The sequence below is a fragment of the Triplophysa rosa genome, linkage group LG2, assembly GCF_024868665.1.
Source record: "Triplophysa rosa linkage group LG2, Trosa_1v2, whole genome shotgun sequence".
Lineage (NCBI taxonomy): Eukaryota > Metazoa > Chordata > Actinopteri > Cypriniformes > Nemacheilidae > Triplophysa > Triplophysa rosa.
Genome location: NC_079891.1, coordinates 25232867 through 25254059, shown reverse-complemented (window position 1 = coordinate 25254059; position 21193 = coordinate 25232867). Strand labels below are relative to the sequence as shown.

The following is a 21193-nucleotide window of genomic DNA, read 5'->3' as shown; positions in this document are numbered from 1 at the left end:
AGACAGCTGCCAAACGATGTGCCGCACCTGCCAAATTTGGCTACAAGTTCATTTAAAAAGTGTACACCTTAAAATATACTCGTAACAAACTAAAATAATATAAATGCGTATTTAAAGATTATTTATCTGATTTACAAGTATATAAAAATGGAATGTCACACATATACATTTTTTGAATATCTCCAGGAAAGAAAAAAATGCTGAAACTGAAACCCTTATTCAAACAAATAACAAGCAAACACACGAAAGCTGATTCTTGCACAACCAGCAGGCTTATTATGTCCACAGAGCCACTGCCAAGGTGAATCCAGTTGACGGAGCAAACACAAGATGCACATTCACTCCAAGTAAAAGAAAAATGGAGATGCAGCGTTCTGCTAAATTTGCAGGATTTTGTTATATTGTATAACAGGTATACACCTGGTATAAAACTTTGAAATCAGGTCAGTGACTTAACAGTAAGAGTGTCTTGCTCTGGCACACTTAACATTCTATGCCCGAGTGCATGTGTGTACACAATAGTTCAGAGTCGCAATGCATTACAGCAGCGGGTGAGAGGCCTCAGGCAAGAGTTTTATGCGTGAACAGGAACAAACAGTCTTAGGAAAGCACAGTAATAACAAGATTAGAATCTGAAAATACACAGCAGAGAGAGGTCTTGGCCTCTCCACCAATCAGATTGCAGCATGGGAATTAGCGAGCTCTAGCCGGGCCCGGGACTAACCAGCAAACCCCTCCGGTCAACAGGCAACAGCAAATTAATAAGATGGAGCAGAGCTGGAAACTACGCAGGAGCTCATTCCCTCACTTGATGCCTTTGAGTGTCTGCATCCATCATTTATCATTAAAAGTTCTGGCTGCAGGTTACTTTGCAAAATTTCATTAAGGAAACAAATGGCTTTGAAAAGGGAGGACCCCTTTTGTTATGTTGCTTTCATTACAATAAAAAAAACGATGGTAGTGCAAGAATGCAGATTTTCTGTCACCAGTTTGACACACAAACAAGAGATGCTGAAGTGAATGCAAATGCACAAAAAGACACGGGGGAAAAGAGTACAGCATGGGGTGGGATGTGACACACAGGACTGCTTTGCCAACAAAAGGTGAGCATACCTTGACCCTCCTTTGCTTCTATGGCGGCTGTATTAGCAAGCACAGCAGGAAGTAGCCCAAAATGAATGGAGAAAAAGGTTATATCAGTAAGGTTACACCCAATGCACATTACCCCACACACACAGTATAGTAACATAGTAATATTAGTAGTTAAAGAATTAAAAAGCAGAACACACATTAAGAGCAGAGATCAGTCACAGAAATTAAAAAGCAGATTTATAGAATTTGGAGGCTTGTTAGAGCTTATGAAAAGAAATCAAAACTATCTATCTATCTATCTATCTATCTATCTATAATGTATACACAGTATATTATGTATGTATTTTTATACTGCGTCACTCTGAAGAAGCTAGGCAGCTAGCTCACTAAAAAAAACAAAAAAACAAAGAGCAGTTTATCCTTTATAGAATGTTTACTTCTGTGATGCTTTCTCATTTTTTGAAAAAGTGACATATAATACACAATACATGTAATTACAAACTGCACATTAATTTGTTTGGTATACATATAAATGCTTGCACTGCAATCTGCACATGGGTGTACATGTGATAGGACTTTCTTTCATTATCATATTATATCGATCACAGTTTAACTTCAAAGAATCAGTATTATGTTAACACATACTGTATTATTACACGGCTCGTTGGAATGTTTGATTCTGATTGGCCAGTCGCGACATTTGCAGGTTCGTTATTCCCAGATAACAACCTCTCAAAACTAATAACACATGGTAAACCTGATGCAGCAAATCATTTTGACAGGTTTTTTTTGACAAATTAAAGCGCCACGAAACCTAAGCGTTATTTTTGCGTTCCGGGTTTAAAATACTCATCACGTCAGAAGATGTGACGTGGCGATGTACTATAGTACATCAATGACACACTATAGTACATCTATGACACGTCGGTGTCTCATTATTATTCATGAGACTGTGTTTTCTTGACCAATGAGAAGACATTTCTCCTAATTATTCATGACAGCGCCTTGTGATTGGAGCGCCCGTCTCCCATGCCGGAAGCTTCGCCGGTTTTAACGGCGCTTCTTCTCACAGCGTTCACGCCCATTTTAATTGCATTTTTCAAAAACGACAGTGAGGTAGAATGTAGCTGAAAGGGGAGGTTTCGTGACACTTTAAAATGTAAATATATGAAGAGTTTGGTTCCAAAATGAGATAACTCCGTTTTTCACATTTTTCAAAAATTGAGTTTTTTACTATGTTAACATGTTTTATTGTGTTGGTTAGCTGTATTTTTTTAGTTATTATGGCTCAATGGTTAACCAATGGACCGACTTTATGGAGATGCAGATTTCATTTTCCAACAGGACTTGGCACCTGCACACAGTGCCAAAGCTACCAGTACCTGGTTTAAGGACCATGGTATCCCTGTTCTTAATTGGCCAGCAAACTCGCCTGACCTTAACCCCATAGAATATCTATGGGGTATTGTGAAGAGGAAGATGCGATATGCCAGACCCAACAATGCAGAAGAGCTGAAGGCCACTATCAGAGCAACCTGGGCTCTCATAACACCTGAGCAGTGCCACAGACTGATCGACTCCATGCCACGCCGCATTGCTGCAGTAATTCAGGCAAAAGGAGCCCCAACTAAGTACTGAGTGCTGTACATGCTCATACTTTTCATGTTCATACTTTTCAGTTGGCCAAGATTTCTAAAAATCCTTTCTTTGTATTGGTCTTAAGTAATATTCTAATTTTCTGAGATACTGAATTTGGGATTTTCATTAGCTGTCAGTTATAATCATCAAATTAAAAGAAATAAACATTTGAAATATATCAGTCTGTGTGTAATGAATGAATATAATATACAAGTTTCACTTTTTGAATGGAATTAGTGAAATAAATCAACTTTTTGATGATATTCTAATTATATGACCAGCACCTGTATATCAGGGGCTGTGATGGCCTCCTGTGGCCTATTCACAGCCATCCTGATATAGAGCCCCATCACACTCCTACTCAAGCAATACTGCCTTAATAAATTATATATATATATACTGTATATATATAATTTTTTAAAAGAAGACATTTTCTGTTATATTTTCTAGTATAACTTTTGTCAACATAAGTCATTTCACATATTTAAACATACACATTTCATTTACACGTTCACATTTTTTTTTAATCATAAGAAACATTGATATGAGTATATGAGGGGCTTCATAAGAAATACTCCAAAAAAGTCCCCCTGTGGTCAGTAATTTTAAAACTCAAAATGTCATATTTAAACACTTAAAATTTAAAATCATTTTTCCTGCCTTAAAATTGCTAGAATGTAACTCTACACCTCAGCTTCATTAAATATATGCAGACACATGAATATGAAAATTAGCCCCGCCTCCACTCAATCTCGCTCCGCAGTTCAGGCTCTACTAAAACTGAAAGTGAAACTGAGAGCTGACTCAGCAGTGCTGTGATCATTTTAGCCCAAATCTATGCATCATCTTTGCATATTTATTCCTCAAACTGCTGATCCACAGGTTTCAAATGAGTTGAGTTGATTTGATTGGTTACAGGTTTATGACATCATTAACCGGAGCAGTGTCAAACTGCATTTTTTAAACTGCCTTTGGTAGAAAATTCTCAGCAATGGTTTAAAATGATAAATTTGCACATGGTTCGTCTTAAAGCATACTAAAAACATCACATAAAACTTGATTTTCACCACAAGGGGTCTTCTGATCCTCCCAATAGCTTCTCAGATTCTTTAATATTCCTCTCAGTTCTTCAGGTCTGGCTGGCTTTATGCCAACCCACACAGACAATGAAGCCGGTCTTTTAAAGGTCACTGAGTTTCCTATATGTACTTCAAAAAGTGACACCCACCCACTGTCTCCTTTGATTTTCCTCTCTCTGTCCATCACTTCACACCCACACAAAGTTCTAAACGCTATCGACCTTCAACGACCTTTATAACCCAACGGTCTCGCCCACTCAGAGAGGACAGGTCAATCTAGAGTCATGATGCTGCTCTAATGCCCGCCTCTGATTGGCTCTTAGATCACTCTGCAGAGCAGGTGGCTAAATCACCTGGCTTGAAATGAGCCTAGAGGGGAGAGGCTTTGTAAAGCAAATAGGCAAATAAACAGTGTAAACATTAAAGAGTTTGTAGGAGGACTGCAGGATGTAATAGGTGTTACAGGGCAAGAATTACAATAAGCGCTGCTGTGTTGTTTTCTTTATGAGTGGTAAAATGTTGTTGTACGTTATAACTATTTTTAAAGATTCAAATTATGATTATTATAAATGATTAAATTGTTGATTCAACACTATTTCAAGAACATGCCTGGGTTTTTCACCCCAAAATCAAAAAGCAGAAAATCAAGCCTATTTTTGTTGTCATGCCCTTATATTTGTGCTGATTTAAGAAACTACAGTTTTTTACTGCAGTAAATTAAAATATTACAGTAATGTAAATCTAATGAAAAATCACTAATGAGAAAATGGAAATTAAAGATGCATTATGGTAATAAGAATTTAGGGGGGAAATGACTATGCAAAGTCATGGAAAAATATCGCAATGCAAAAGATCCTAATGGATTCTATCTGATGGAAAACAATCCACCCTAACTGTCCTGAAATTAGGCCTCATCTGAATGGAAAATATAATTTAATGTGTTGATGAGATTTCTCCATTTACAGTACATTAGCAGCAAGAATGATCTGACCAGGCCAATTTTCCTGCGATTTTAAAGTTGCTAAAAAGTTAAATAAGTAGCCGTTTAGATCCAGCCCAGAAAAGCTGCGTGATGGAGGCGGACAGCTCTGACCTCGCTGATATCTGCTGCTAAAAGCACAGATGGGGCTCATAATGAGGGAGAAAGATCAATAAAATCATCAGCAACTCATTCTATGCTGCCTTGTGTGATGAGCGTAGCGCTGGGCGTCTACATGTGTCACATTATGATGACACGGTCCGGCTCGAGCATTCAGATGCTCAAGGATACGGCACGACTGAAAACGTGCATCAGCAAATCCTCACGCAACGTACCATTACAAACCACAAACATGCACCACTTACCATTCTGTAAAGTCTGTTTGCCTCCAGATAATACTCCTAGTGGTAGCGTTCCAGTTGGGGTGAGCCCTTTGAGGGTCAGCACGCTCTCGCTCTCTTCCCTGATTTACACACAGTGTATTAGAAGTGTATTAAAAAAACGATTTAAGCACATGATCAGTTAGCATGGAGTGGGAAAGAAAGTGGAATCATATGGTAATTTGAAACTCTGCTGCATTGCTGACCTAATCTGAATATTATACAGAACACCAGAGACAAAAGACTGTCCTCTATTCCTCCATTATCTACGGCATTGTTCATCTGGAATAATGTCTAATATAATTAGATTGCTACTCCACACGATGACTCACTGACGGCAGCTCATTAATCCTAATGGAGGAAAGAGAGCGTCTGTGTGTGTGGCATTAAAACAAAACTTCGCTGAAGCTTTGCCTGCTTTATACACAAACAAAATTGGGAACAAACATATCTTAAATAAAATCCTGTTTACCCAATTACATACAAAAAGAACATGATGTTATTTTAAAGCATTTAGTGTCTGTCCTGCAGGTGGTTGGTGAAGAAGATTCTGGTTTCAGTTTGCACTTTTTATTTGGTAATTGTAACAACCTCACAGAAACCACAAAGGCACAGAAAGTGCAGTGACGATGAAATGTTTAAAATCACAGAGTGTGCAGACTGACCTGAGCACAGAGAAAACTCTGGCCATTTTCCCGATGGCACGAATCTTATTTCTAATCACCTCCTTACGGACAGCTGGAACTCCACCTGCAACACAAAGCCAGCATCACTATCACCCTACCGGACCTTTAACCCACAAACCCGCTGTGAGAAAAATGTTGAGATGCTGAGAATCAGATTGAGGTTTTGGTATGGTTTGGCAATTGGCACACACAGATATAAACCAATGTGTTAAGCATCTGATGCATCTGACTGCCTTTCAATGACAAATTTAATTGAGTGTGCATGCACAAATACACACACAGACACCTGTATTTGTGTCTTAAAGTGACACCATAATGATATCTATTTAATGGCATATACATTCTTTGTATTGAACAAAATTTAGTTCAAAACGGGTTGTCTTGAGAAGTATCATGGGGCGGCATAAACAGACATCAGACCTCCAGGGAGAGAATCTCAGACAGCCAGATTGACAGCTGGACACTTCTGATGTCTGTCTACACTGATTTTTACCAGACACAAATACACACAAACGCACACACACACTAATGGCGCTTTTCCACTGCATAGTCACTTTTGGGGGGTTTTCCACTGGGTACAGTACCTAGTACCTGATCCTTTTTTTTAGTACCACCTCAGTTGAGGTTCCAAGCTTACTGTACCAATACCAAAATGTGACGTGTTTACACACAGATCACTGATTGGGCAGAGAGAATCATTACCAGCGTCATTGGATTTGCAACACATGAATACGCATTTTAATACGTAACATTGGTATTTCATTATATGCTTCGTGACAGTAAAATAGAGATTGAGACCCTTAATGCAATGCTAACTGCTACATTAGCTTACCCTCGTGCGCCGTTCGAGCAAACCAAATGATTGTTGTCTGCTCTTTGCTTTAAGATTTCCCAATACCATTTCTGATATATTTTTAGCTGTATTTTGTTTTGCTGCCATCCTCCATTGATACGCTCTATTACTCCTGTGTTGTGCGTGTGTTTGTCGCGTTCACAATGATGCTACGGCAGTAGAGGCGGCGCAACTATGACTATAATTTTATAATCCCCACCCACTTTGAAGCGGTACTAAACTGCTGTAGAAAAGCAAACTGAGCCGAAGTGAAATGAGCTGTACCGAGCGAGTCGTACTAAACCTGACGGTACCATGCAGTGGAAAAGCGCCATAACTGTGAGCCCATTCCAGCTGTGCAGCTATAGATTCACTAAATGTGAACCAACAGGAACCTTGAAAAGCGCAGAAGTCCTAATAAAACATGTAAACCCAACATGAGCGTGTGTGTTCATACTTACCTTCACACAAGTCATCTCCCTCTGACATGAGTTCATCATCAGAGCAGATGTTTAGAACATTTACCAACATCTCTGTCACTGTGAATACAGAACAACCTGCATTAGTAGATCTGATAAGCTTCCCAACTATTACATGTAAAACATATGTAAAATAGAAGAATTTGATCATTTCATAAAGGTGCCTTTGAACACACTGGCACAAATCTGTGAGCATAACGCTTCGGGTTTTGACTTTTCTTGCATTCTTCTTTCGAGCGAACAAAGTCAGACACCACAGACACGTCATCAACAAGGTCCTTCTTGTCTCCCTCTACACAAGCTGTCAAATATCAGCATCTGTTTTTTTCCTACTGGGTACTACTGAGTCCATGAAAATCTCCAGGTCTGGGGTTCGCGCTTACCTTTCTCTCCCACGAAGGGCAGAGACCATGTAAACACGTCCATAAAGTTGGGTAACCAGTACGGGTGAGGAGAGCAGTTGAACTGTCTAATGTTCATAACGTTGTTTTCATATTTCAATACCGCCGCTGGAGAGAAAAAAAGCAGGGCAGAGAGAGTTTAAAGTCATGCACATAAATCAGATTTGCATTTATAAAACAAAGCGCTCAACCAGTAGAAAGCTCAATAGGAAAGTAACTTGATAGGCGGCTATACAGGTTCACAAACAGACAAAAATCTGATACTTTGACAGTCAACTGGTGAGACAGAGAGGAAACTGATAGAACCAAAATAGCCCAGAAGCACCGAATTACCATAATGTAATTGATGTCTATTATCGTGTTGATGGATGCAAACATACCTTTGTTGTTATAGACATCTAGATAATTGGGTGCGGAGAAAATGGTAATTAATGAAGGGAAGCCTGTTGTCTGACTTTTCCTGTACATTCTGTACCTGAAACACAAACACAAACAATAGCCTATTCAGCTGTAGATTAATACAGCACATCTATGAGATGCTTTCAAAAGGGCAAGTGAGGTAGATCAATACAAAAGTTCTCTCTCAAATGTTTACAATTTCCGAGCTGCTCTCTTCCATACAATGAAAATGGATGGGGACTAGAGGCTCTCAAGCTCCAAGAAGGACAGAAAGAGCTATAAAAAGCCGTAAAATAGCATTCCACCTATAATTCAAGATTTGTGCAAGAAATAAACTCAACTTTATGAAATCGTTTTTCAGTTAAATCTTTTTGAGTGACAGCCATAGTCACCATGTTGATTTTACAGAATAAGCAGCTTGGATATTCTAATATAAATCATTTATTATGCGTTCTACAAAACAAGGCATGGTTTATTTGGCAATTTCAAACTTGTGTGTACTATTCCTTTAAAAAATAGCATAAATACTTACCCTGCATCTTGTGCTTCGTGTGCTCTAATTACTGACAACAAGTTATTGTTTGTCAAAAAGTCACAGACTGCTGCATAACTGTAAAAAAAATAACACATTGTGAGTTGAAAAGTCTTTTTATTCTCTCTAAAACACTAGCTTTTAATGGGCTTTTGTGTCAGCCCCAGACGCATGGGCCAATGTACTGGAAGTTTCTTAATACGGCTTTGTGTTCTCCTCAGGCCCACCCTGCCTCAACACACTGAATGTTAAGCAATTAGACCACCACCTGCATTTAGTTAGCAAGTTAGCATTCAGTTGGCGTGGTACAAACAAATGCCAGCTGGACAAGCAAACAGTGAACGAACACACTTATATATACAGCCGAACGAAACCAGCTGGGTGACATCGGTCAGGTTATTTCCAAGAGTCAGGATAAATCAGACGGGCTTTCCATAGCAGTTCACAGATGTCTGAAAGACATTTATGCGTTGATGAATCAGTACAGACTTTGCTCAAAACAAGCAGCTCTCATAATACACATGAGCTCATGTGTGAAAAGGGTTTTACAAATACCTTTCAAATTGTGTATTTCTATAAAAATGTTACCTACTGTATATATGTTCTGTGAAATAGTTGGTTAGTTAGTTGTTAGTAATGGCGTTACAATTAGTAAAGCCCAGGTTTCTCTCTTGTTTTGATATATTTCGTATTAGAAATATGTTTAGATGTGACATCAAAGCACTAAAACAGCCAATAGCTTTTGGTTCACGGTTTTGTAATTGCTGGCAAAAGCTTTAATTCAAAGTGACCTACAGAGAATTCGAAGCACATTTTATCAGTATGTGTGTTCCCTGGGGCTTTAGGAACTTCGCATTTACCGTTTTAAATGAGTTGGTGCAAGATGAGTCATCAATATTTCTGTTTGCTTTTTCAGACAAGTAAGAGAAGAGTATATCTTAAAGCTGCAATCCGTAATTTTTGAGTTGAGCTTTTGTTCACAATTTCAATTTCAAAGTCATCTGACTTCAACCCACATAAAGTTAAGCACGTAAAGTAATTTTTTTGTTTCAAACATAGATAATATATAGGCAAACGCTACAAATGGCAGCTTTCAGTAAAAGTATGTGGTAGATGTAGTCCACTATGTTACCTGAAGAAATAGGAGCAGCCTCTGACTGAGTTGTGGTTAAAGTGCTCTACTGTCTTTTCACTGCCGTAGTCTTCCCCCGGGTCAGCCCAGATCAAATCACACATAGGCCCAAACGCCGGGGGCTCCTTAAACCTATCTAACTGCACAGCACAGAGGAAGAAAAACAGACATTAGCAGGTTTGGCTTTCCAATACAATAGCTGGAAAAAAGAAAAGAGAACGTGAACAGATGCTTACTTTTCTAATGTCATCTAAGCAGTTGATTTCTGGTGAGAGACCTCCGTGGACACAGAGGAACTGCTGGTTCAGAAGAGCTGCAAGGGGCAAGCAGTCAAAAGCCTCCATGCATGCATCATAAACTCTCTCCGAATACTTTATTTTACCTGAGGAGGAACGCAAACAGATATGTAAGACTGGACTAGAGGGAGTACACTGAATGCAAGAAAACCTTAAACACGCGACTGCTTCTTTCAGTGTATCAATGGAAACCACTGATATACCCTATAGCAGAGGCATATGCGGTATGTCCTCATTGATCCTACAGCTCTAATGAGTGACGAACCATTGCTGGAATTTGCTATTTTTAATGTTTTTCTGTATGTACACAATGTTCTCATCAGCACACAGCTCTCGCACACGCACACGAATCCATCGCTGCTCCTCTGGGCGTTATCTGTTAATGTGGCACACAAAAGTGTGTCCCCATTCCAGATTTACATTCATTGGCATACAACTGCAAACAAAATTACCTATAACAAAAGAGAAAACCTCACAGTGAGTATGTTAATATTTCATATTGAATGAGGGGTTAGCTTTAGACAGAAGAGTAGAATGTGCTATTGAAATTTATGACTTTGAAAATAAAAAAATATTGGATGTCCAGATTAATAAAGCTCATTTATTTTTCAAAATCATAACTTATTATGTTTATAATCTAATTTACATTCACAAACAGGGTCATTCCGAAACATCACGGCCGTAAATGACCCTGTGCACTAACCCAGCTGTCCCCACCGCTTTTCAAAACAAAGTGACGCCATGAGCAAAGGTTTACACAAGAGAGAACTTCAACTTAAAGCAATCATTAACCCAACCCTTTTAACAACAAATGACATCATCTCCAACCTCCACTCGAACATGAGTACTATATCACTCAACCATGTTTTTATCAAAGGCTGACCTTGATATTTTGGTAAACAACTGATGAAAGAAAAGAAAAGCGCTTATCTTGTGCTATTACGTTAATAACATCACCTTTGATAGGACAAGCTGTCTTGGTAATTTGGGCTATCCATCTAAAATCAGCCATGGATCTATTACAGTTAAAGTATAGTAACCATGTTTTGGGGGAATTTATTACCATTTGTTTTACCACAGTTTTACTTCATATGTTATTTTTGAATTATGATTCCTGTGAGACCATGGGAACTTTGTGGTTACTGTGGTTTTACTACAAATACTATCATTAAAATATGGTAACTTTAGTAAAGTATTGTCATAATTTATTGTCACGGAACGAGAGGACAGAACCCAAATGCAGGCAGGTGAAGGGTTTAAACAAAGAAGACTTTAATAGACAGAAACAAAACACCCACGATGGGGAAAACTCACAGAAACTAAAACAAGAATCAAAACTAAAAACTTTCCCACAAGGGGACAAATCAAAACAAGGTCCTTTGAATAATAAATAATAAGTCCACAGGAACAAGGAATCCAGAACACGAAGGCAAGGTAAGGTGAGGTACAAGGAACACGCATACAATAACACAATGAACCGACAAGGACTGGGAATAAAGACAGGACTTATAAAGGGGAAACACTGACTAGGGATAATTACACAGGGAGGGTGACGGGCAGGTGACAATACTCAAACAATAATGGGACAGGTGAGAGGGATGAAACACAAACAGAGAAACAAGGGGGCGGAGTTAGACAAAAGACAGGAGGACACGCGGCGAAATGTCAAAACAAACCGCCACGTGTCTCCACACAAGACGAAACACACACACAAGACATGGTACTGTCACGACCCTGTCCACAAGACACGAAAACTCCGAATAGGAAGGACAGGACCCTGACAATTTATAGTGTTGTATATTGTTTTTACCATAATGATAGCTCAGATGTCAATATTTAGTGGTTTAAATACCCCTTTGAAGTTTCTCTTTTTAATCCATTTAAGCATGATGATCCATAGTCAGGTAAATGCCTCTTTCAGAATTGTCACATACATAACAGCCCATGAAAATTTAAATATTAACACAAGTTTCCCATTTGTTGGGTATTATTGCTTGTTTGTGCATTTTAATTCACACAACTTATACAAAGTATGTCTTTTTTCAGAAACGCTTCGCAGCAAACAATGACCTGGCGATCCACCGGCAGTGCTTGGGCGGCACAGATTCAGCAGCTTGACACAGTCGGACCATCGTCGGCACACTGTCGACAAGGCGATCAATGTAAAAATGCTGTCAGCCTGTCAGCTTTTTTTGGGTGGCACGCCACTTGGTACAGCAGTGGCAAACTGGGCGGCACAGATTCAGCTGCTTGACAAAGACGGACCACCGTCAGGACACTGTCGGCAAGCCGACCAATGTAAAAATGCTGTCGGTCTGCCAGCTTTTTTTGGGTGGCAAGCCACCAGCGGCTTGCCTCTGTTGGGCCTCTGTTGGCACAGCAGTGGCAAACTGATAGTTTTTTCTGAGCTCTTACAGAACATTTTAATCAATATTTCTTCATTTATTTACAGTCAGGGAATCTTAAGGATGGAATGTACTGGCTAAATAGTTATTTAATATAATAGTAGGCTAATAGTTATTTAACAAAAGCAAATTTTAGTATAAAAAGCATTTTTTTTCAGTTAAATAAATAGGCTATTAATTCGCAATTTAATGATAATTTAATAAGATTTAATTGTTTATGTAGTTTATGTAGTATTTTAATCCCATATGTAGCCTAAATGCTGCATGACTTTGACCTGTACTGGGTGTGCGTTGCGAGCTGAACATTCGTGTGGCATTCAAACACTGGAGTGGATGGAGTTACCATGGAAACAGGGCAGCACAAGGACCTGACAAGTGGCAAGCTTTGTTTCTCAGGGTTTTATTCAGTGTTTTCAGATAAGTTTAGTCACTCAAATCACACAAATAATACACACAACTAGTGTGTTGACACGATTCTTTCTTGTAATTGACACGTTTCTGTTGAATATTTACTTATTTATTTACTTCGAAATGGTTTTATGTCATCAAGAAAAGTCTGTTAGTATCTCAACCGTTTTCAGAAGGGGTAGGCTAACTCTATAGCTTGAGCGGCTGTTTATGAAAGTTTGGGTTTTTAATAACGTCTTTATTTGTAGATGAGAGGTTTTGATAGCTTTGTAAATGTTGTTAAGGGATTATTGGATGTATTTAACCTAAAATATGCGATGTACTGTTAATCAGTGACGTACTGTAACTTACATGGAGCACAGAAATTTGCTGCAACTAATTCAAGCGTGTTTTGATGTATTATCGTAAACAGATATGGTCAAAATGTTGTTCTCTGATTTCAGGAGTGTCAAAATTACACCTATAGTAGAGGAGAACGTCGAGAATTTTTTATTCGAGTTACTGACAGAGAGGTAGAACTTAGGTGAGTTGAGAAAGCTCATTAAATCACCTCATATGCACCTTTTTCACAACATATCACCATGCATCTATTTACCATACGTTTTTTCCTTTGAAAAAAATATACTTTTTATGAGTTATTTTAAGGTTTTGACATCCAAATGTGAGTGGCATTGTATGAGCAACATTAAATGAAACCTAAAAAAATTCTGTTATTTTAAGAAATACTGTATGTTTTGTATACTTTGTACTTTTTTGTACTATCCTTTTTGTTTTCAGTGTTTTGCCTCTACTCTGCATGTTATGTTTGTAGATTCTTCCATGCTGATGGCGTGCAGCAGAGGTGGAGCAGACCACCTGTTATAAACAATATGACTAGTATGTAAAACCACAAACAAACACTACTTTTTAAATGTTTTAGGTAATGATTTTAGTTTAGTTTAGTTAGTCCAAAAATACAGTAAAAACAGAAATATTGTTAAATATTATTACAATTTAAATGAGCTGTTTTCTATGTGAATATATAGTAAGTGTCATTTATTTCTGTGATGTAAGGCTGAATTTTCAGCATCATCAGTCGATTCTTAAGTGTCATATGAATGTTTCTTGAGCAGCAAATCAGCATATCAGAATGATTTGTGATAAATAAGATAAGTAAAGTCATAAAAATCTGGACTTTGGTAGTACCCAGGATATCACACTAAAAGCATTTTAATCCTAAACTCTCCCAGTTTAAATCTAGATTAAAATGCATTTTTTTAGTCAAGTATTCACATAACACATCTTGTAACCTTGTTCTCCAGTAATGAAATAGTAAAAAAATGCACATGATCATCATTTGCTTGAAATAATATAAACAGCAGCTATGCTAATCCTTCTCCTTTTGTTTTCCTGTTTCTCTCTCTGAGGATGCACATCCTAAAGTAACTAGAGATTACAGTAGCTCCAGTTTGGATCCAGAATCACTTGTGAAGACTTCCGATGGAACCAACACTCATGAAGACTTCAGATGATGGCAAATATAGATGGACATAAAAAACTGCCAAATATTATATATCGTAATCACTTTGTAAGTTTGCAGATTTTCAACCTACTTTGTATTGTTACAATAATGGCAATATATGTGAACAGACAATGTTTACTCTTTTTTTAGAGTTACTCGTAATCGTATTGAGATATCCACATTTATTTGTCCACAAAACTCTGCTGGATAATGTGTTAATAATACATATATTACAGACATTTTACCAATACAAAGTGGGTTGAAAATCTGCAAACTTACCCTATAATAATATTTGTTATTTTTTACTGAACATGACTTTAAACACATGACTAGTATTATCTTAGCGCTATTGCTATATGAACATTATTTGTTGCCAAAAGATGTTTCTCAGTGAGTCGTAGCTCCTTCTGGCTGATTTAAGGAGTCAAGGAGTACCTTTGGTGTGTTACAAGTTGTTCATGCATATATTAGACACGTAAAATTGAAAAATTAAAGTCTCAAACCAAAAGAGATGTTTTATTTAAAAGCGGAGACTCATCCAAACCTGCCTAGAACGCCTTGTTTAAACACGCCCTCACATTTCTACATCAGTTCGTGAGAAGCATTGAAGTTCATCGCCCAAAATGTATAAACAAAGAAAGATGTCGTGTCTATTCCCGCTGTAGTGTAGTGTTGTTGTTGCTGCCGCCATGTCGTAGAGACGCTGTGTGTTTCATTACAATTGAAAAACTACTAAGTTGGATCTTCCAAACGAGGACACAATTAAAAATCGGTGGTTAAGTTTTATTCTCCAAAATCTGAGTGTGTGCAGCACAATAACACCTGGTTATTCACAAAGGCAGTTTCTAAAAAAGTGGGGCAAATCCAACTTTGTAATTATGTTTTCATTATTAAAGAATTTGCAACTGACTATTCAAACGTAAGATTGTTGTCGGTCCTACGATCACAAATGCAGATTTACGAGGCTGAATCCATCGGGAGCTGGATTCAGCGTCGTATCTGGCTGTTCTTCTCCCCTGCAGTGTGATGCTAAAAGTCAATATAAGTCATTATATTCAATGTCCCCACTGGATGCAACAAATGCCTCTTTATAATATGTTTTATTGACTTTGTCGCGTTGCGTCGAGACACAGCATCAAAGACAGCTCAAGAAGTTAGCTATAGTTAGCTAATTGTTAAACCTAATAAATATATAAAACCTAAAAATAAATCCTTACCGATCTGTTACGCTCTGCTGGCAAAGTCGCGCTGGCAAAGTTGATTAATCCGCTTGGTCAAATGCATTTTCTGGATCATATTCGGGTTTGAACTCACATGGTACCGGTGACATTATCAGCTGTCAATATGCTTTGAAGGCTAATGTTCTAAATATGGTAAGGGGCGTTACTTTCCGCCACATGCTTGAGGTATTCGGCCAATCACAACGCACTGGGTAGCTGGCCAATCAGAGCACACATCGCTTTTCCCAACGATGAGCTTTGTTAAAAATCGAGGCGTTTCAGAAAGGTGGAGCAAAGAGGAGCAACAGTAATGCATGGTATGTGAAAACATACCGCGTAAACGCACTGTATTACACCAAATACACACAATAATGTTTGACCCCTTTAAAGTATCTTTTTGATTGTAACATGTATTTTCTATAAAGCTGCTTTTAAATTATTTGCATTTAAAAAATGTTTAAACCCTTAAAACAGTTAACCTGGGATCCCCTGTGGTAAAACCATCATGTCACGTTGCCATCAAATCATGTTTTTTTTTCTTTTTTTCAAACTAAGGCTTTGATAAAAAGGTTCTACTAGTAATATAATATGAATGCTGGAGTGCTGTGGTAAGCTATAGTTTTTGAAAACCATGGGAAAAGTTTAAACTAAATTAAGTTATTATTATTGTAGCATTAATCTGTTATGTCATGTTTATGACAGGTTATGTTGTCTTTGTAATGTCAAGTTGTCCTGACAAAGACACTGACATGTTATGATGTTATAAATGAGCGAATGACACTTAATGACAGTTGTAATAAACATGCATAAAATCTCCTTCATATTCATGACATGCGTCATGTCATGATAATGAAGGTGTCATGTCAGTCTTATGAACACCCCTTCGAGTAAAGTGTTACCGATAAATGTAATGCATTTGTGTATTTGATCTGTTAAAATATTGATAAATTTGCAGTTGCTATTGAACATTGGTTTTGATCTATTATTGTGTTTAAGGACATTTTGGTTAGCGGGATTGAACGATTATAAACCGCGGACCGACCGTGGACTGCAAGCAAACATTGGAAAAATGATGATCAAAAAGCCGGTGGACCGCCACTGGTCCACTGGCCTTCTGTTAGCTGGGTTGTCTTTTTTTGTCACATCCACACACGTCTTCTTCATCTTAAATAAAAAAACATTTGTTTAGACTGATATTTTCCTATTGTCTGGACCCCTTCAACAGGACTTTCAACAGAAAATATAAACATATGGTTCAATATATTTTTAATAAAGACAGTTGATATTTTTAGTTTTGAGTGCAAATGTCACATCCATAACTCTGTTGTCCATATGTCTATTATATACACTATTATTTTGGAAATGAGAAAACAATGCACTTCTTGGGCTGTTCCTGACCTGTGCAACACCTTTAATGTAACACCGAACCTTAAGTACCAAGTACACCTAAAGCAACAAAACCTGCCAGTAAGCAGACACAAAAGCATCAGGGGACTATTCAATTAAATTCAAATGAGTCTAATTAGTGCTATGTGAATACTAAATTCAGCTTCTGATTAAGCTTATTAATACTTCAGTATCTGGACTAAAGTCTCATTAGTCTTGTCTTGGTTTCCACTAAATGCAGCTGGCTTATTCACCGAACTGAATTACACATTCACTCTGTGGTCGAGGTCTCATGGAGAGCCCTTAGGCTTCCGCTGAACGGTCTACATTAAAACCACGTCAACCTTTGTTATGCTGAGTGCAGTAGCCTCCGTTCTACTGTATGGGCTTAACAGCAAACAGTATTCATTTCGACACAATGGGTTTGTGCCAAAACAGGGATTTAATGAGACCTTCGAAAGAGCCTTCATTTAATTTCAATTCGATATTCAACCACGAAACAAAGACACGCAATGTGCAAGCAAACTACAGAAGCAGACAACAAAGGTATTACAGCAAACTAGTACATTATAGACAAACTGGTTTGTTTCCTAAAAAGCAGTTCCTGCTATGACAAAGGACTTCAGGTGTCAACAGCTGAAAATTGTCCAGGTTGGTCATGTGATCTAGCACTGACTTTAAGAGCCCTGTAATAACCTCCTGACAGATGGGTTCCTGGCTAAATCGATGGGTTTACAAGCCCAGGTAAACCACACAGAATTGGATAAGTCAAGAAATCCCTGAGTAGACATAATGAATATTGCTTCGAATAACAAATTAAGTGAGAATAAACACTAAACAGCTTCTTGCGTTTCTATTCTTGGCTGATCATACAACAATGAATTAGGCGTTAAATAAATGAATGTTAAAGAATGCTAATGCAAGGCTTCACGTTGAAAAGACACCGCTCTCTCATCAAGTATGAGAGGTTAGAGTACAGCGGCTCTTTGTGAGATGCCAGATGAGGTCCAGCCTCTTCACTGTCCAGCATACTAATATCTTACACCTGGACACATTCTGGCAGCTGACATCCAGCTTTACAAACCTTGTTCTAATAGAGCTGTCTGCCCAGCCAGTTCTCTCAGAGGAACATAGTGCTCTCGAAGACAAAGTGCTGTTTGCTGAAAACAGAGCGGGTATAGCACCAAAACAGAGACAAACCTTTTTATGGGCTGCCTCTCACAGCAGCGGGAATATAAAACCATTCTGTTCAATAAAGGTTGCTATGTTTGTCAAAGGGGCCATCTGACAGAACTGGACACTGAGGGATGGAAGGCAGATGCTGTGTTGTCCGTTTAGGTCACGGGTAAATTTCATAACCTGTTTTACCTGTTTCTGGAGTTTCAACATGGTAACACATACTGCTGCAAACAACACTTATGTACAAAACCGTACAAAATACTGTAAAATATTGTACTTCTGGGGGTCTGAGGGTTAACAGCAACAAAGTAATGATGAAGATTTACAACAACAAAGCAATATGTTGTCCACACAATATGGTAGAAATGTATGCAAAAAATAGGTTGTGTGCATGTGCACTGCAGTAATACAAACTCTAGTGTTAAATAATACAGTACTGTGCACAAGTCTCTGGCCACCAATTGATTCAAGAAATTGTGTTTAAACAATGGTATAATGACCATAGTTTATATTTATTTCTTAGTCTTTTTATTAGAATTCAATTCGTCTTTTTATTAGATTTTAAAATGCTGAAGAATAAAATAAAAAACAGCCTCTATTAGTTAAAGTGTGAAGTATGTAGTGTGACATCCCCTTGCTAAATACTAACTAAATAAATACTGACTTTAGACCCCAAAAACAAAACACATTTTGTTCTGTTTTTCCTGTATTCCTGTATTTTTGAAATAAATGGATGGCCAATAAAACAACATGATACACAACCAACTCTTTTTACATTAAATTTTTTTTTTTTTTTTTTTTTTTTTTTTTTTTTTTTTTTTTTTTTTTTTTTTTTTTTTTTATTTTTTTTTTTTTTGTTTTTTTTTTTTTTAAATTTTTTTTTTTTTTTTATTTTTTTTATTTTTTATTATTTTTTTATTAAAATTTTTTTTTTAATTTAAATTTAAATTTTTTTTAAATTGTAATTTTTTTAATTTGTTTAAATTATTTTAATTTTTTTTTTTCAGACCTCAAATATTCATGGTTTTTCCTGCATAGCAAAATTGGAGGCGGCCGCTTCCGTCAAATTTTGTGCCGCCTCGCCAAAATTATGTCGGGTGTCTTCACAAAAAGCACTGCATGTATTCTGTCAACAGACTGTCATTTGTAACTGCAGTTGCGGCATTACGTCACAAAGTAGGCGCAGAGAAGAGGTGCAGTACAAGAGCTAATAGGAGCTGTATTAGCTGTGTTTCACGGCTTTTAGGTGAATATTGTTTGTTTTGCATCCAAGTAACATGGTGTATATCATTGTATAATGTTTTGAGCTGTGCAGTTGGCTGAATCAGCTTTATACTGTTATACACAGCAAGTTCGCCAGTATGAACGCACATTGCGATCAGAAAGACTCGCAAACAAATGACTCATTTGAACCGATTCGTTTAAACTGTTGAAACTTTTCAGTCACAAGCGAATATAACAAAATCAGAAAAAGTTTTATTTGATTTAAAAACATTTCCGTTTGGTTGAATAAAAGTTTTATATAACTTAATAATTGTCATTTTCATCTCATTTTTATGTTTTAATATGTAAAGTGTTTGGTTAAGCAACTTAAAGGTGCGGTAAGCCTACACATGCGTGTGTGTACAAGATAATGATGGCACCACCTCCGCCTCATTTTGAGCCAGGAAAACCCCTGATACTGCAAAGAAAACAAGCTCATATTCACTTTCAAGCACCACAACAGTAATATGTGTACGCTAGGGTTGGGCAAAAAAATCGGAAAATCGATTAATCTTTTTTTTTATGCAGTCGATTCAATATCGATTCTCAAAAGCTGTGAATCGTTTTTATTCTTTCAAATTTCCGCAAGCACTGAACATTCATTAACGTGAATGTTATTGCTACTACTTTCCACTAGATATCACTTTTCTTTTTACAACGGGTGGATGTTACAACAGGGAGCATATCCTTCATTCATTGCTTAAAGGCGGGGTGTCCAATTTTTCATAGTCCTTGTTGATGTTCAAATCACCAAAACAAACACACTCCTACCTACCCCCATCTTTCACTTTCGTCATCGCTCGGCTCGGCTAATGTCTGTCCTGTGCACTGTACACCTTACTGCTGATTGGCTACAAGGTTGTTTTGCTACTCGGCCCGACTCAGTTGTCTAAAGCGTAATTCGGAAATCAGTTACCCCACCTTTACTTAACATGGCGGATGCGGGTGTGTTGTCGAATTTAACATCACCTTCACATAAAAGGCAGCGGTTCATATGATTGCAGCCCCACTTTACAGCTAATTTTGTGAAATTTTGTTTGTTATACTGTATCTTGAATGTAAAATAACCTGTTCTGTTTCAATATACCCAAGTGTGTTTAAAGTTTAATATACATGTTTGTGGCTCTTCATTTAATTTTTTAATTCACCATTGAAATGTGATATTAACTGATCTTTTTTAGAAATATCTATAGGATTTGTATTAAATCTATAATCATTGACTCGAATCGAGAATCAAATCGGAATCGAATCGGAACAAGAATTTCAAACAACCAATGGCATTAATAAGCACAAAAGCTGTGCAGCGGGAGCCTTATGCAATTGGTTTTCATGGCTAAGCAGCTGCCTGCAAGCCTCACACCGAATACCATGCCAACCCTTGGATGGAGTAGTGTATAGCTTTCTGCCACTGTACTCGTGCAGTGGAAACGTGTTTTATGAAGTGACAAATCACACGGTTTCGTTTGGCAAGTCTGGTGGCCAAGTCTGGGTTTGAATGATGCCAGGGTGAACTGTGCAAAGCACAAAGTCTGGTGAAGAAGGGCTAATTGTATGTGGCTGTTTTCAGGGGTTGGGCTAGGCCACTTACTTCCAGTCAAGGGAAATTTCTCTTACCAACACATTCTGGACAAAGCTTTGCTTCCAACTTTGTGGGAACTGTTTGGGGAAAGACCTTTTTTAACCCAGGATGACTGTGCCCCAGTGCACAATTCAACGTCAATAAAGACTTGGTCAGATAGGTTTGTTCTGGAAGAATTTGACAGCCCTGACCTCAACCCCATCGAAGACCTTTGGGATGAACTGGAATGGAGATTGTGAGCCAGGCCTTCTCATCCGACATCAGGATGAACAGGCAAAATCTTGTGGAAAACCATCCCTAAAGAGTAAAAGCTGTATTCTATACGAA

The 21193-nt window shown here is 37.7% G+C and overlaps 1 protein-coding gene across 2 annotated transcripts in view; it reads right to left on the bottom strand.

Moving 5' to 3' along the window:
• ppp3cca (protein phosphatase 3, catalytic subunit, gamma isozyme, a) overlaps nucleotides 1–21193 on the bottom strand; it is a 37195-nt gene that overhangs the window by 1708 nt on the left and 14294 nt on the right. The window contains exons 5-13 of one of the 2 annotated variants that reach the window (XM_057323996.1): nucleotides 9866–10011; nucleotides 9630–9769; nucleotides 8498–8575; nucleotides 7947–8041; nucleotides 7549–7674; nucleotides 7148–7225; nucleotides 5834–5918; nucleotides 5154–5251; nucleotides 1114–1140 (exon numbers count right to left, since the gene is read on the bottom strand). In XM_057323996.1, coding sequence (XP_057179979.1) covers nucleotides 1114–1140; nucleotides 5154–5251; nucleotides 5834–5918; nucleotides 7148–7225; nucleotides 7549–7674; nucleotides 7947–8041; nucleotides 8498–8575; nucleotides 9630–9769; nucleotides 9866–10011 — 873 coding nt within the window. The remainder of the gene's footprint in view (nucleotides 1–1113; nucleotides 1141–5153; nucleotides 5252–5833; nucleotides 5919–7147; nucleotides 7226–7548; nucleotides 7675–7946; nucleotides 8042–8497; nucleotides 8576–9629; nucleotides 9770–9865; nucleotides 10012–21193) is intronic. The other variant, XM_057324005.1, reaches the window with a different exon arrangement.